This window comes from Myxine glutinosa, chromosome 2 (assembly GCF_964187855.1).
Source record: "Myxine glutinosa chromosome 2, kmMyxGlut1.1, whole genome shotgun sequence".
Taxonomy (NCBI): domain Eukaryota; kingdom Metazoa; phylum Chordata; class Myxini; order Myxiniformes; family Myxinidae; genus Myxine; species Myxine glutinosa.
Window position 1 is genome coordinate 211831057 of NC_136262.1, and position 15226 is coordinate 211846282.

The 15226-nt window shown below is 43.6% G+C and overlaps 1 protein-coding gene across 3 annotated transcripts in view; it reads right to left on the reverse strand.

Annotated features, from left to right (window-relative positions):
• Positions 1–15226, reverse strand: part of LOC137420885 (dual oxidase 1) — a 155457-nt gene that overhangs the window by 87464 nt on the left and 52767 nt on the right. For all 3 annotated transcript variants that reach the window (XM_068106361.2, XM_068106364.2, XM_068106360.2), the window contains exon 10: positions 1878–1959. In XM_068106361.2, the coding sequence (XP_067962462.2) occupies positions 1878–1959 (82 nt within the window). The remainder of the gene's footprint in view (positions 1–1877; positions 1960–15226) is intronic.

The following is a 15226-nucleotide window of genomic DNA, read 5'->3' on the forward strand; positions in this document are numbered from 1 at the left end:
ATTCTGTATGGCTGTTCCTTATGGAATTGAAAACAGCAGGGCTGAGCTCCATCAAATGTGGCATTTGTGCTTGGTACACAGTGTCAGGTCATGCGCAATAAATAACTTCTGCCCCCCCCCCCCCCTCGCTTCCAAACCCCATTGAGTTAGATTGCAACTACTATTGGAACGAACCGTTTAGAGCTTTAAATCATCTAGAACCTTTTCGGCACACACCACACACACATCTATGGTGTTCTTGCAAAACACTAACTATACTTTTTAAGCAAGTGATGCACAAGCTCAACCCAGGGTGGGTACTCTGCCAGTACCAGTAAATCAAACGGTTAGAGTTGTATATCAAGAAGTAGGCGAAGTTTATGTATCTTACACATTCTCGATTTAAATGGCATTAGAGGCTTGATCGGCCTGAGGTTTTCTTGCCTTTATCAAATGAACCTTTGTACTCAAACAAAACTCGAAACTTGGAATATGTCTTTCAATGCTGAGGAATTCCTCACACTCACATTATCTCTCTTTCTCTCCTTTTCTCTCTCTCTGAAAGGACTGTAGGGCAAAACCTCTCATCTACTTTCTTAGTAACCCTCTTGAAGGACTTCAGTCAATCTTGGGTCTCACTCTCGCTATGATCTTTCTTGGGCAAACCACATTTCAAACTTGGCCTCCAAAGCCAGTTTCCGATTGAGTAACCTCCATCATGCAAGGTCCATCCATCCTTGACACACCTGAACTCTTATCCACCTACAAGCTAGGTTTTCATCCAAAGCTTGATGGAATACTGCTCTCCCCTCTGGGCCAGCTCCTCTGCCTCACAACTTGCTCAGCTTGATGCCGTGGAAACCAAGGCCTTCAAGATCAATGGAATCTCCCACAATAATGCTGAGTATGGTTTCATAATAAGTTTCTACGCTTGAGCTTTGGGTTAGCGGTGTTTCCCAGCAGGGGGTTTGAGAACTTTTACCATTGTAGTTTAATAAATAATTGACTCAGAATTCTAAAAACTCGGATGTCTTTGCTTCCACTCTAAAAGAGGAAGTGCAAGAGCAGCAGAGCAGATTTTTAGAACACATGAGCTAATGCCATCATGTCCAGTTGCAGAATCAGAGTCAATGTTTCCAGAAATGGCTCCTCCTTCTCAGGTGAAAAAGATACACAGTCCAGGAGCAGTTGGGTGCGACTGGTTAGGGTGGTTACAGAGAGCAAGGGGTTGAATGAATGAATGAATGAATGAATACAGATATTTACAGAGAGCAAGGGGTTGCAGATACAAAATTTGAAAGCAAACACAGAATTGAGGCATTCAGCTTCTCATCAAAGGCTGTGGTGTCATTTGAAGTGAGGAAAGGGATGGAAGGGGAACATATTCCAGAGACAGACTTAACAATATGCTACCAGACTTTACATGATGGAGACAAGTTTAAAAGTTCAATCTTGAGGTTGGACAGGTGTTGTTTTCTAGCTCTCCTGAGAGTGGACACTGTTGCGGGGTTTGTGGAATGATCTGAGATTGCTCTTGGTCATCTATGCCTTTCAGGCAGAGAAGGAAAGTTGTTTCAAAGCAACTTCCTCACCAGAAGATTCAGTGTATCATGGGCTGGAAGAAGGGTAGGTAACTGAAGACAATATGGGATGGATCTGTGCAGAAGAAGAAGCAGGTAGTCTTTTTACACCCAAAATGTTACTCAACATGTGAGATCCATGATTCCCAACACCCAGCACATTGCACAAGCACCAATACCAAGTGTGGTAGCCTAAATTAGGGTGCTCAATTTTGCCATTATTGACTGGAGAAGAATGCATGCAATGATTTTACACAAAACCGGAAGTGGAATAATGAAACAAGAAACAATTTTTCCAATTAAGAAGTGCATTTCTACCTTTCGCTCCCAGAAGGTGTTGCAAAGGCGCTCTGCAGATCCATTTCGCAGGGAAAATGGTTTAAAGTCACAGGAGGCATTTCTGTGAATAATAATGTGATGAAAAACAGGCATTGGTTTAAATAAAAAACACACAATCAGTTTAGCTCCTTAACAAACACTGTCATTACCCTGCGCTCGCGAAGCCAAAAGCAAGGTTAGGTATTCAGTTGCGTCCGTACGTGTGGCATGCGTACATGTGACGAGCGTGTCTGCATTTAAAAAAATTATTTTCTCAGCAACTGTTGGTCCGATTGACACGAAACTCTACCATAGGAGTGCCTCCGCCTGTAGAATTTTTTTATTCATAATTATGACGTAATAGCTCACGTAGTACGGACACCATCTTAGAAAAACGTTACACCTCTAAAGCTCAGAAACCGCTCTAATGAGAAAAAATGTTGTTATCCTTGGTTGAAATCAATCCAAGCAATAATGAAACCACACCAAGGGTTATGAACAAACAATAATATATTATAAATCACACCGGAATCACGACACAAATAATAATAGCAATTCGCCCTACAATCACTATTTTAAGATGGTACCACCTTATCTAGTCCTTTAACCCAACTCACGGCACACCCCCAATGTCTCTGTACCCCTCCAAGGCGAAGTCGATTCGCTCCAGCGATCGTTGGATCAATGTCCGATCAAAATCAATTGAGGCGTGGACGATCGAAGCAACCCAGAGGTCATGTGGTTCAACACCCAGCACAATAGCGGTGGAATGGAAAACCTCCCAAAGACGCGCTCCGACGTATCCGTTTGCGGTTCAAGCAGCGAGTCTCCTTAATAAGTCTCAAAAGCCACTTTCTTGCACAGCCGTCCCCGGCAACCCACCGGGGAATAATGCCCGGCCGACGCGACAAAAAACCTTTTCGCTTAAAGCAGCGCGCGTGGCGAAATGGCGGACGGCTTTCACTCGGGCCGGGGCTTCGAGGCAAGGATACTCCGGACCCTCAATGCAGATACCCGACTACGCAGGCTCCACAGCACTCAGGCGATGTCACCTATCGCACGAACTTCCTTTCAAGGACTCAAAGTTCACTCGCACTGTACGCTCAACCGCTCGGTACGGAGCTTCAACCAAGATCGTCTTTTTACTTCTCTCCACGCCTCTTCTTCTTCGCTCCCTTTGCCTTCCGGGTCACGATTCGATTTCCGGCCACATTTTTACCAGGAGCGCTTTTTAACCTTTTCACCACAATAACCATTTCCTTTAAACAATAATAACCGCCGTTTCCTTTCCAACCCCGATAAGAATAATATTACATCACCAGCAAGGTTATAATTGGATGACAACCACACCCACGGAAGGGCCGAATCCGTAACAGTCACCGGTGCCTTCATTATGACATCATAATTCGACAAGTACAACACTTGATCCGATCAGTATGAAAAACAAGACCGAAAGTCTAACAGTGGCGAAGCCAGGCTTGTTTGATAGTTTAGTAACGTTTAGTTGAAGAGGCATGGAATGAGCTAATGACCTAGGTGGAGATACCAGTTAGCAAATAATGTAAGTATTAAATTAATTTGAAGTACTCAGAGTATCTAAGCTGTGTGTCACCAGGAAGTGAAAAGATTGCATTGAGACAATTCTATATGTTGGTCAATTAGTCAACACTATCAAAGTGACCTCAGCACCATCCCGACACACACCACTGTGTGTGTTATGGGATGAGGTGTCTTACGGCAGATGGAGTGCAAATCCGGCCACCAACCTCCTTGAGAGAGGACCTAGTGAGTTGGTACTCATTTTGCTGACCTCGGAGGGACGATAGGCTGAGTCAACCCCACCTGGTGTTAATTCAACAGCTGAACGGGATTCAAACTCAGGACCCTAGGAAGCCTTTCATGTGTCTTTCACTAAGGAGAGGCTTCCGTCTGGCCACTCTGCCATAAAGCCCAGATCGGTGGAGTGTTGCAGTGATGGTTGTCCTTCTGGAAGTTTTTCCCATCTCCACACAGGATCTCTGGAGCTCAGCCAGAGTGACCATCGGGTTCTTGGTCACCTCTCTTATCAAGGCCCTTCTCCCCAGATTGCTCAGTTTGGCCGGGCGGCCAGCTCTAGGAAGAGTCCTGGTTGTTCAAAACTTCTTCCAATTAAGAATTACGGAGGCCACTGTGCTCTTGGGAACCTCAATGCAGCAGAGATTTTTTTGTAGGCTTCCCCAGATCTGTGCCTCGACACAATCCTGTCTCTGAGCTCTGCAGGCAGTTCCTTCGACCTCATGGCTTGGTTTTTGCTCTGATATGCATTGTCAGCTGTGAGACCTTATATAGACAGGTGTGTGCCTTTCAAAATCATGTCCAATCAATTGAATTTACCACAGGTGGACTCCAATCAAGGTGTAGAAACATCTCAAAGATGATCAAGAGAAATGGGAGGCACCTGAGCTAAATTTCAAGTGTCAGAGCAAAGGGTATGAATACTTATGTCAATGTGATATTTTAGTTTTTTCTTTTGAATAAATTTGCAAAACTTTCTAAAATCCTGTATTCTCTTTGTCATTATGGGGTATTGAGTGTAGATTGATGAGGAAAAAAAAAAGAATTTTAACGATTTCAGCATAAGGCTGCAACATAACAAAATGTGAAAAAGGTGAAGGGGTCTGAATACTTTCTGAATGCACTGTACATACATACAGAGACAAACACTGTAAACACAGGAACCAAACATCTACACCATAAAAAAAAAAAGTTAGTTTAATCACGAATTTGCCAGTTCTAAAAGCCTCTTTGCGAGTTTGAAGAAGAGCTAATGGATGGTTTATTCATACAGCTGTTTGAACGGAAACATTTATTATTCTACGACAATAGAAACCTTTTAGAATGACACGGAACGAGCATATATAATTTATATATATACAGTAATGATATTTTGCGAAGCAATATCAAAATATATGAAACAACACAGAAGGAACACACAAACAACAACAACCACAGCCACGATAACAATCGAGTGTTATAAAAGATTAAAAGATCCTTATTTTCACGTGTTTTACGTCATTTTACATCCTCGTTCACATTCATATAGACATGTAATAATAATATGTTTGTGAGGTACAACATACTGTCTTTTGATTAGACCTGTCAGTGTAGAAACAGGAGGCACGCCAAGTAATAATAATAATAATAAACCAGATCCTCATCTCTGATTGGTGGACATTTGTGAAGGACATTTATTATATAATTTAGATGGATCTACGATGATATATATATATATATATATATAAAGGTGGGCGCGATTCGGAAAATTTTAAGTCCGCTTACCGCTTATCCGCTCCGCCAGCCCGTGTAGTCCGATTCGCTTATCCGCTTCAGCGGCCGAAAATCTTAGTCCGCTTACCGCTTATCCGCTTCGATTTTTTTAAAGCGCTTCGACGTTTTTAAAGCGATTTTTGACGTTTCTAAAGGGAATTTAATGCTTTTTAAGCCTAAATAGCCATTTCTAACTACTACAAAGACAAACAAAGCTTTTAAGATCAAAAATATACATTTTTATTTGAATAAAATTTATTCAAAATTTATTGAAATTAAGTTTTCCACTCGACTCTACTCTACTCTACAGTTAATTTAAATATAATTTTAATATATGCAAGTTACATTAAAGAAAAATCAATTTGCCCGTCCTTTCTTTGACAAGAGAGTCTACTAGTCAACAGACTAGCAGTCTGTTGACTAGTCCTCGTCTTCCTCCTCCACCTCGTGGGCCTTCTTGAGGATTTGGAGGTTGCCCTTCATGAAGACGAGGGCCTCGAAGTTCGGTGCAGCCAGGGCCGACCTCTTAGGCCTGAGGATGTCCGACCCGTAGCTGAACACGCGCTCGACCGAGGCAGAGCTCGGGAGCGGCGTGTTATGCCTGAGAAATAGAGTTACCCAAGCATCACGGAACTCGAGCGGGAAGAGATTGGGCGAGAGCCCCGGGTTCCCCCTCAGCGGCTTCCTCGAACAGTTGTTGACCTCTTCCCTGATCTTCTCCTCGAGGTTCTCCTCCTGCTGCCCCTCCTCCATGGCGAACAGGTAGTCCGTACTGCTCGAGCCGGGCTGGGGTCCCTGCTGGGCGCTGCGCGCGAGCTGAGGGGTCAGGGCGCAGATCTCCTGACTGTCCTCCACGTCCCCCATCATGTTGACCGCCGGGTTGTGGATGTCGCTGTGCTGGGACTGCTGGTTTGCGTCGCTCGTGTGCCTGTCCCTGGCACTGCCGCTGGGCTGGAGAGTCAGAAATCTCTCCATCTTGACGTTATTGCCGCTCTAGCGTCCAATAAAATATTCAGTTTTCACTTATTATTCACTTAAATAAATATTCACAATTCTAGAGTAACGGCTCAGGCTAACAGCTGATTTGGCGAATCGCGATGCGTTTTAATTTTTCGGTAGTCCGCTTACGCTTATCCGCTTCGGTTTCCGGGGGTTGTTCCGATTCGCTTATCCGCTTCGAAAACGTTAGTCCGCTGCAGCGGATAAGCGGATAAGCGGACTTTCGAAGCGGACCGCCCACCTTTGTATATATATATATATATATATATATATATATATATATATATATATATATATCAGTCACTATGCGACAGTATCTGAATTTATAATCCGTAATGACGCACTGCTAGATGGTTCCTCTGGAGCTTTGCAGGCAATGCGGACATGCATGGCGATGACGTCATGCTGTCCGCTCATTAGGTTGGAGAACCAGATTACAGATACCATTATATATATATATACATACATACACAGACTTGGCATTTAATATGGAATATTTATTTTGTGGGGGTGAACTTACTTTTCAAGATGTCTTAGAACCAAAAGTTCATTGGAATTATGTTGAAATTATTCTAGATTTTGTTAATGTGACCTTTAAAAGAAACAAAAACCACATTTGACATTTCGAAACAAATAAATTGATCCTTGAAAGTGATGTAAACTGATATCGAACTCAATTCATGGACAGTACTGTGTTAAACTTCTGTACGTTTTCCAGAAGTATCTCTTTATTTTGCACATTAGCCAAATTTTTTTTTAACAAAAACAAAAGTTAAATTACGACTGGGATTACGGACAGTAAAATTACAGTTCAGTACTTGGTGTAACCCCCACGAGCATTCAGGAGAGCACGTACACGTTGAGGCATGCTGTTCACGAGATTTGCCAAGGTTTGGACAGGAATCGCTTGCCATGCAGTGACAATAGCCTGCTGCAATTCACGCACAGAGGTCGGCTGCTGGTCCAAGTGGTCGATTTGACGCGTTAATTCTGCCCACAAGATCTCTATCGGATTCATATCCGGGGACATGGCAGGTCACTCCATATGCTCTACACCACGGTCAGCAAGAAAGTGTTGGATCATGCGAGCACGATGAGGCCGTGCATTGTCATCTTGGAAGACAAAGTTTCCTCGAAAGGCTGCACGAGCAAATGGAAGCAATGTTTCTTCCAGAATGGCCCTGTACTTGAACTGGTTCAGGTTTCCATTCAGAACAACCAGGTCAGTTTTGCCCCCTGCATGAAAAGCAGCCCAAACGGTCACCCCACCACCTCCAGTTTGGACTCTTGGCACTATACAATCTTTGTTGTAGGCTTCATGCACTTGTCTGCGCACTCGGACGCGGCCATCTTGACGATAGAGTAGAAATCTAGACTCGTCACTGAAGATCACGTGATTCCAGTGTCCTGGCTGCCATTGACGGTGCTCTCTGGCCCACTGCAATCGGCGCTGGCGGTGTTGTCTGGTCAGGCGTGGCTTTCTCATGGGACGCCTGGCACGATAGCCTGCTTGAACCAGTCGTTGGTTGACTAGCCTTCTGGATACAGGCACATTTGTCAGTTGCTGCCACTCAGCCCTAAGCCGATTAGCTGACTTGGTACGGCCATTGCGGACTAACCGGTGCAGCTGGCGATCATCCCTCCTTGTGGTTCTGCGGGGACGTCCTGGCCTCGGTATTGGAGTAGGGACACCCCTCTGAGCATTTCGTTTCAGGATCTTTGACACCTGACCTTGAGTGATGCCATACTGCCGAGCAACAGCACGCTGTTTCATGCCGTAATTTCGTAAAGCTACCACTCCATGACAAACAGCATTACCGAGTTTACGGACCATCTCCAGAGGAAGCGGCAATAACTTTTGGAGACGTGCAGCAGTTGTTTTCCACTAATACAGAACGCAACAACCCTTGTATACCCGACTGTGAAGCCAATCATCAAATGCACCTGTCCGTACATTTTGCCATGCCACCTGTGATATAATCCTGTTGTTGACTTCTTGCTGTGACAGACAATCAGTGACATGGTTCTTTTGACAAATAAATCACCAAAGTGTAAAAGAAACTCACCAGATTGATATACTGAGTTAAGAAAGTAAACCCAAGTCAAGAAAAAAAAATATTCCATATTAAATGCCAAGTCTGTATATATATATATATATATATATATATATATATATATATATATATATATATATACATATATATATATATATACATACATATATATATATACATACATATATATATATATATATATATATATATATATATATATATATATATATATATATATATATATATATATATATACATATATATATACATATAGTATATATATATATATACATATATATATATATATATATATATATATATATATATATATATATATATATATATATATATATATATAAGTTTTTGTTTGTTTGTTTTCATGCGCTAATCTCCTGAACGGTGAAAAATAGGAGGAAACCCCTGAAACAAAAATGTCGGGACGGGCCACGGGAAGGTTTTAGGCTAGGTGGCGAGGCCGGTCGAGGCCGCTTCGGCCGGGCTGGGCCCATTTCGCAATTAAAAGCTGAGTTGAATTATAGTAGTCAATCTTCTACGGCCGCAAGTAAAAGCTGAATTAAAGTAGTAAATGCATTCAAAAATAACTAAAAATGTTGGGGCGGGCCCCGGGAAGGTTATAGACTAGGTGGCGAGGCCTGTCAAGGCCCACCTAGGCCGGGCTGGGCCCATTTCGCAATTAAAAGCTGAGCTGAATTATTGTAGTCAATCTTCTACGGCCGCGAGTAAAAGCTGAATTATAGTAGTAAATTCATTCAAAAAGAATTCGGGCAACACCGGGTGCTTTCGGCGAGTTTACTATATTATTATTATGAATGCTATTTATATTATTATTATAACGAAGACGATATTACTGTATTAATAAACCGAGGCGAATTTCTTACTACCTCGATAATTAGTGCACGCTTCTTAACGATCTGGAGAGCATGGTGTTAATGTTAAACACATGGTGTTGTTAAACGAGTCATTCATTAACTATACAATGTACACCGCTTCAATCCAGCAACTTTGCAATCACAACAAACAGATTGCATAATTACGATTACTAGTATGACTCGGCGCGCTGTGCAAGCCTCACCACACGTCGTTTCAGAGGTATAGGCATCTTTGACCATTTCAGTGTCTTTTGGGTCTTCATGGTGTTTTGGGTCTTCAGGGCCATTTGGGTCTTCAATGTCTTTTGGATCATCTTTCCCTTTAAGGGTATTTGGAGTCTTTGGGGTGTTTTGTGTCTTCAGGGTTTTTGGGATCTTCTGGGTCTTTGGTGTCTTCAGGGGGCTTTTGGTCCTTCAGGGTCTTTTGTTTCCTCTGGGTCTTTAAGGGTCTTTTGGGTATTTTGGTTCTTCATGGTATTTAAGGGTATTTTGGGTCTAAAGGGTTTTTGGGGTCTTCAGGGTGTTTTGGGTCATCAGGGTGTTTTGGGTCTTCAGGGTGTTTTGGGTCTTCTGGGTCTTTTTGGGTCCTCGGGGTCTTTTGGGTCTTTGAGGTGTTTTGGGTCTTTGGGGTGTTTTGGGTCTTCAGGGTATTTTGGGTCTTCAGGGTCTTTGGGGTCTTCGGGGTCTTTGATGTCTTTTGGGTCTTCAAGGACTTTGGGGTCGTTTGGGTCTTCGGTGTCTTCAGGGGCGTTTCTGTCTGAAGGGGATTTTGGTTCCTCTGGGTCTTTAATGGTCTTTGGGGTATTCAGGGTGTTTTGGGTCTTCAGTGTGTTTTGGGTCTTCAGTGTCTTTAAGGGTATTTTGGGTCATTTGGGTCTTTTGGTTCCTCTGGGTATTTGGGTTTTTGGGGTGTTTTGGGTCTTTTGGGTCTTCAGGGTATTTTGTGGCTTCGGTGCCATTTGGGTCTTCAGCGTCTTTTGGATCCTCTGGGCCTTTAAGGGTATTTTGGGTCTTTGGGGTGTTTTGGGTCTTTGGGGTCTTTGGAGTCTTCTAGGTCTTCAGGGTCTTCATGGTCGTTTTGAGCCTCATGGCCTTCAAGGGTATTTTGGGTCTTTGGTTTTGTTTTGGGTCTTCGGAGTCTTTGGGTTCTTTGGGGTATTTTGGGTCTTCAGGGGTGTTGGTGGTCGTAAGGGTTTTGGGGGACTTAAAGGGTCGTCAAAGGTCTGAGGGGTCTCAGCAGTCTAAACGTAATTAAGAGGGTTAATTAGAGGGTGTTAACTTTATTTGAGGAAGAAGAAGACGTTTTCGTGGCATATAAACATAACAACATAACCATATACGTTTGCTCTATTATATAAGATATTAACTATATTATTATTATTAACGTTATTATTATTACGAAAACGATACTAATGTATTAAGAAACCTGGGCTAATTTGTCCGAAGCAGCCTGAAGGTGAAGCATGAACTATTGAGACATGAAGCCTAAGACCTATATGTACTTTGTTGTTTGAAGACCCTAACGCCTATGCTTTCAATATTTCATGGTCATTTTAACATTCGGTTTGTTTGTGTTTCACACTGAATGAAAAACGTAAAGGTAGAGCATGGCGATTGTGCTACATGACAGGTTCAACGACATGTCCGGCCTGAACGGCATCGGAACCAAAATGGTGGGTGTGCAGTCAGCCGTTGTACCGCCGTAATGACATCACATCACCCCTGCCAAGTGACCAGATCCTCAGTTCTGATTGGTGTATGTTTGCGGGGACATACATACATACATACATACATACATACATACATACATACATACATACATACATACAGACAAACACTGTTTTAGACGGCTTTGCCCTATGGGCTACGCTGTAAAATATTTTCTCTGCAACTGTCAGTCCAATAGACACAAAATTTTGACCATAGGAGCACTTCCGTCTGTATAATTTTTTAATGCACTTATGACTAGCCGAAACCCGTGGAACATCCACGGAAGGGAGGATGTGGTGTATGGATAGAGTGTACCATTATGGATGGCATAGGGGAGCGCTCATGGGATCTTCTTCTTCCGTTAAGCTCCAATTTTTTCTCTTTAAGTTAAGTCCAATCAGTCCTCTCTGCTCGAAGTGCTCAGGCCATGCCTTCCCGCTCTCATACTTTTATTGCCATTCGGTGTAGAAAGGGATTGACATATCGTTCGTCTGTTTCAGCTCGTTATCTTTAAGCTTCCTTACGTCTCGCCACCTGCTACACCTCTCTGAGTTACGAGGATTTATGCAACGCACCCCGAGTATCGCAACGTCACTCCATTTAACTTTATTAAAATGACGATAAAGATGTTTCCTTATATATCCTAATTTAAAATGTTCAAGGGAATAAAAAGACCATTTGGTTCACACCACTCGACTGTCCAATCAGTGGACGGCTCGCTTCGCCTTCGCCCAGCAGACGCCAATACGATGGCGTCGTAAGATGGCGTCGTATCGACAGTTAATCGGATGCTTTTGGGCCCCAACGTCGGCTAATTCAGATTTTTCGAGTATGGCTGTACGTGATAAACAAAGAGCACGGTTCGTAGATCGTAAATCCATTAGTGCCGTGGGCATCGGGTCACTGGGTGCGGCGTAAAAGGGATAACAAAGTCGAGTCCTTACGCTATTATTATATAGATGTCATAGGTCACGTGGTACAGGCGCTATCTTGGAAAAACCGAAAACATTGTACCTCTATATGTCCGAAACTGCTCCATGGAAAAAATTGAAACGTGGCTCAATGTAAAGAACTCCACATGGGGAATAAGTGTCGACGATGACGTCATTGGTGCCTTAATTATGACGTCGTAATTCGACAGGGACAACGCTTAGTCTGATCAGTTTGAAATTTCTTGAGGATGATCTACACAACAATTATATTGGAGAATATAAATTTATGATGTCATCACTCATGTGGTCTGGCAGCCATATTGGATCAAAGAAAAATACCCTTCAAAAACAGAAGAGTTAGCTCGCACCAAGTTCACTGCGCAGGGTAAGTATTCTATGAATACCATCTAGTTTGTTCATCAAAACAGGTCAGTTTTGTCAGCTGCAAAACCTATTGCAGTTACTCAGACATTTATTCTAGAATCTCACTTTTAAGAATGTATTTGGTGTTGAGGAACAGAAAAAAAGCTATTTAGACCTCCCTACAGCCAATTCTTTGCTGTGAAATGGAATCCACAGTTTAGTGAAGAAACAAGCATTTTTCTCTTTCTCTCTCTCTCTCCAAATTTTAACAACCATCCCCAAAAAGCGACAATTCCTGATGATGAATGAAGCAGTCTGGTTACTAAATATTTTCTTGTAGTGTCATCCTGTCAAACCCTGAGAACATTGTAGTTTGCAAAATTTGTTGTAATTCGACCTAAACTTGCTTTTGTATATTCTAATGGCAGCAGATATGTCCTCTACAAATTGCACTTGCCCATTGAAAGAATTGGACAGATGGAGGGAGTGTCTGCCTGTTGCATGTGATGTCTACGATACAGATGATGATAGTTTACAATTAATTTTGTCTTATTGCCTCTGCTATTGTAGGTGGATGGAGGTTATGTTTTCACCACTGTCTGTCTGTTTGTGAACAGGATATCTCAAAAAGTTGTGGACAAATTTAGACGAAATTTGGTTGACGTTGGGTGTGTGACAAGGAAGAATTGATTCGATTTTGTTGAAGATCCATAGGGCAATGCCGTCTGGAACAGCGTTTGTCTATCCATCCGGTGTATGTCCTTCACAAACGTTCACCAATCAGAGCTGAGGATCTGGTTACATGATAGGGGGACAGCGTTTAGTAACCATTGCAGTTGCATCTTTTATTAAAGGAAATATAATAACTGCACATCGGATTTTTATGTGAAAAAATAAAAAATATTTTTTCACATAAAACGGCTTTTTTGCGCGCAAAAAAATTATTTTGCTATTTTCGGAGAAAAAAAGAATTTCACCCTTTTTCGGGAAAAATAAAATAAAATGCCCTTTTTGGTCGAAAATGTCTGGCAACGCTAAAAAAAATTAGGGAATTTTTCGAAATTTAAAACTGCGATCGAAATTTGTAACTGCGATCGAAATTTTAAACTGCGATCGAAATTTTAAACTGCGATCGATCTCAAAAACAAAACGTTGCGTCCACTTGCGTGCGTTGCGTCCCCAGCGTGTACAGCAGTGAGGCGGTGTACTACAGTGAGAGAGTGTACACAAAGTGTGAACAAGTCTCCTATCAAGATGAGTGCTGCTCTTCGTGACAAGTGGCTGAAGGAATTCAACGCTGGCGGCGATGGGGCCACCTTCAAGTACGTGTCGAGTGACACGGCTTTCTGTCGAGCTTGTGAAAAGACTTTCCGGGCGAAGCAGAAGTCTGAGCTGGCCCAACATGTCCGAGGAGACCGCCACAAGAGCAACTTAGCCTTGAAGAAGAAGAGGACGGTCACGCAAGCCACCATGGAGGACTTTGGTGGCGGAAAGAGGCACAAGTGCGACGTTGTGGCTCATGAGCTGTGCCAGGCCATGCTGGCCGCTGGCACCCCATGGTCGAAATTGGAAAACCCTGCCCTCCGGTCGTTCCTGGAGAAGCACATCACTCTCCAGATCCCCGATGAAAGCTGGATTCGAAAGCACTACCTCGACAAGTGCTACGACGAGGCCTTGGCGGGGATCCGTGCCGACCTCGGACAGCAGCCCATCTGGCTGTCCGTCGACGAGATGACCGATTTGGCAGGTCGATATGTGGCCAACATCATCGCGGGACGCTGGTCCAATGAGGGGTACTTTCGTCCCCACCTCGTCCAGTGCATGTTTCTGGAGAAGACCAACTCCGGGGAGATCGTGCGTGCAGTCAATGACACGCTGCGCTATCTTTGGCCTGATTTCAAGCCGGAGTGCCTCAAGGTCCTCGTCAGCGACGCCGCGGCTTATATGATCAAGGCCGGCCATGCCCTGAAGGAACTCTTCCCGGACTTGCTGCATGTGACTTGCGTTGCCCACGCGCTCCACCGTGTCTGCGAGACAGTCCGAGAAATGTTCAAGGACGTCAACGACCTGATTGCCACGACGAAGAAGGTGTTCGTCAAAGCCCCGTCGCGTGTTGTCTTTTGGAAGGAGCAGCAGCCCAATCTTTCTCTCCCCCCCGGAGCCCATTCTGACTCGGTGGGGGACGTGGATCGACGCCGCGGTGTTTTACGCCGAGCACTTCGAGGCCGTCAAGGACATTGTGGACCAGCTGAACGATGACGACGCGATGGCAATCCGGAGTGCCAAGGACCTGTTCGGAAAGGCGGACATCAAGCTCAGTTTGGTCTTCTTAAATGCCCACATGTCGTTCATCCCGAAGATCCTTAAGCAGCTGGAGGTGGCCGGCATGGAGCTGGCCAAGGCCTTCCAGCTCCTTGATCAGGCCAAGGAGGAGCTCGAAAAGATCCGAGGCTGCTGTAAGGAGATCCTGCTCACCAAGTTCAAGGCGGTGCTGCAGCGCAATCCCGACATTGGTGTGCTGAGGACAGTGGCTTTGATCCTGGATGGAGATCAGCACGGATCTGAGGTTGGTGTGCCGGCTGGAGTCAAGCTTGCTGACATCCCCCTCTTGAGGTACTGCCCCATCGTCAGCGTCGACGTGGAAAGGTCCTTCTCCGTCTACAGAAACGTCCTCACCGACCGCCGACACCGCCTCACCAAGGAGAACATTGCCAAGATAATGATTTCAAACACCTACTTTCACCGTTCCTAAAACGGTCTTGTCAATTTCTTCTAGTCCTCTACTTATCAAACAATGCGGTTGCAATAAAGGTACCTGAACGTCATTTTTTACCTGTTTACTAGCCCAGAGTGCTTAATGTTGTGCAGGAAAAAGCTTACCATTTTTTGTTCTTTTATTGACTGATTTCTGAAAAACTTAGTAATAAAAAAAAAATGAATAAAACGGGGGAAAAAAATATTTCGGGATTTTTTCACATAAAAAAAAAAAAATCCAATTTTCAAAACATAAAAGGCCTATTTTTTAACATAAAAATCCATAGTCTACAGTATCACCAAAGTTGGCAAAAGTATGTGAACTACCCGAGGAAGCAAAT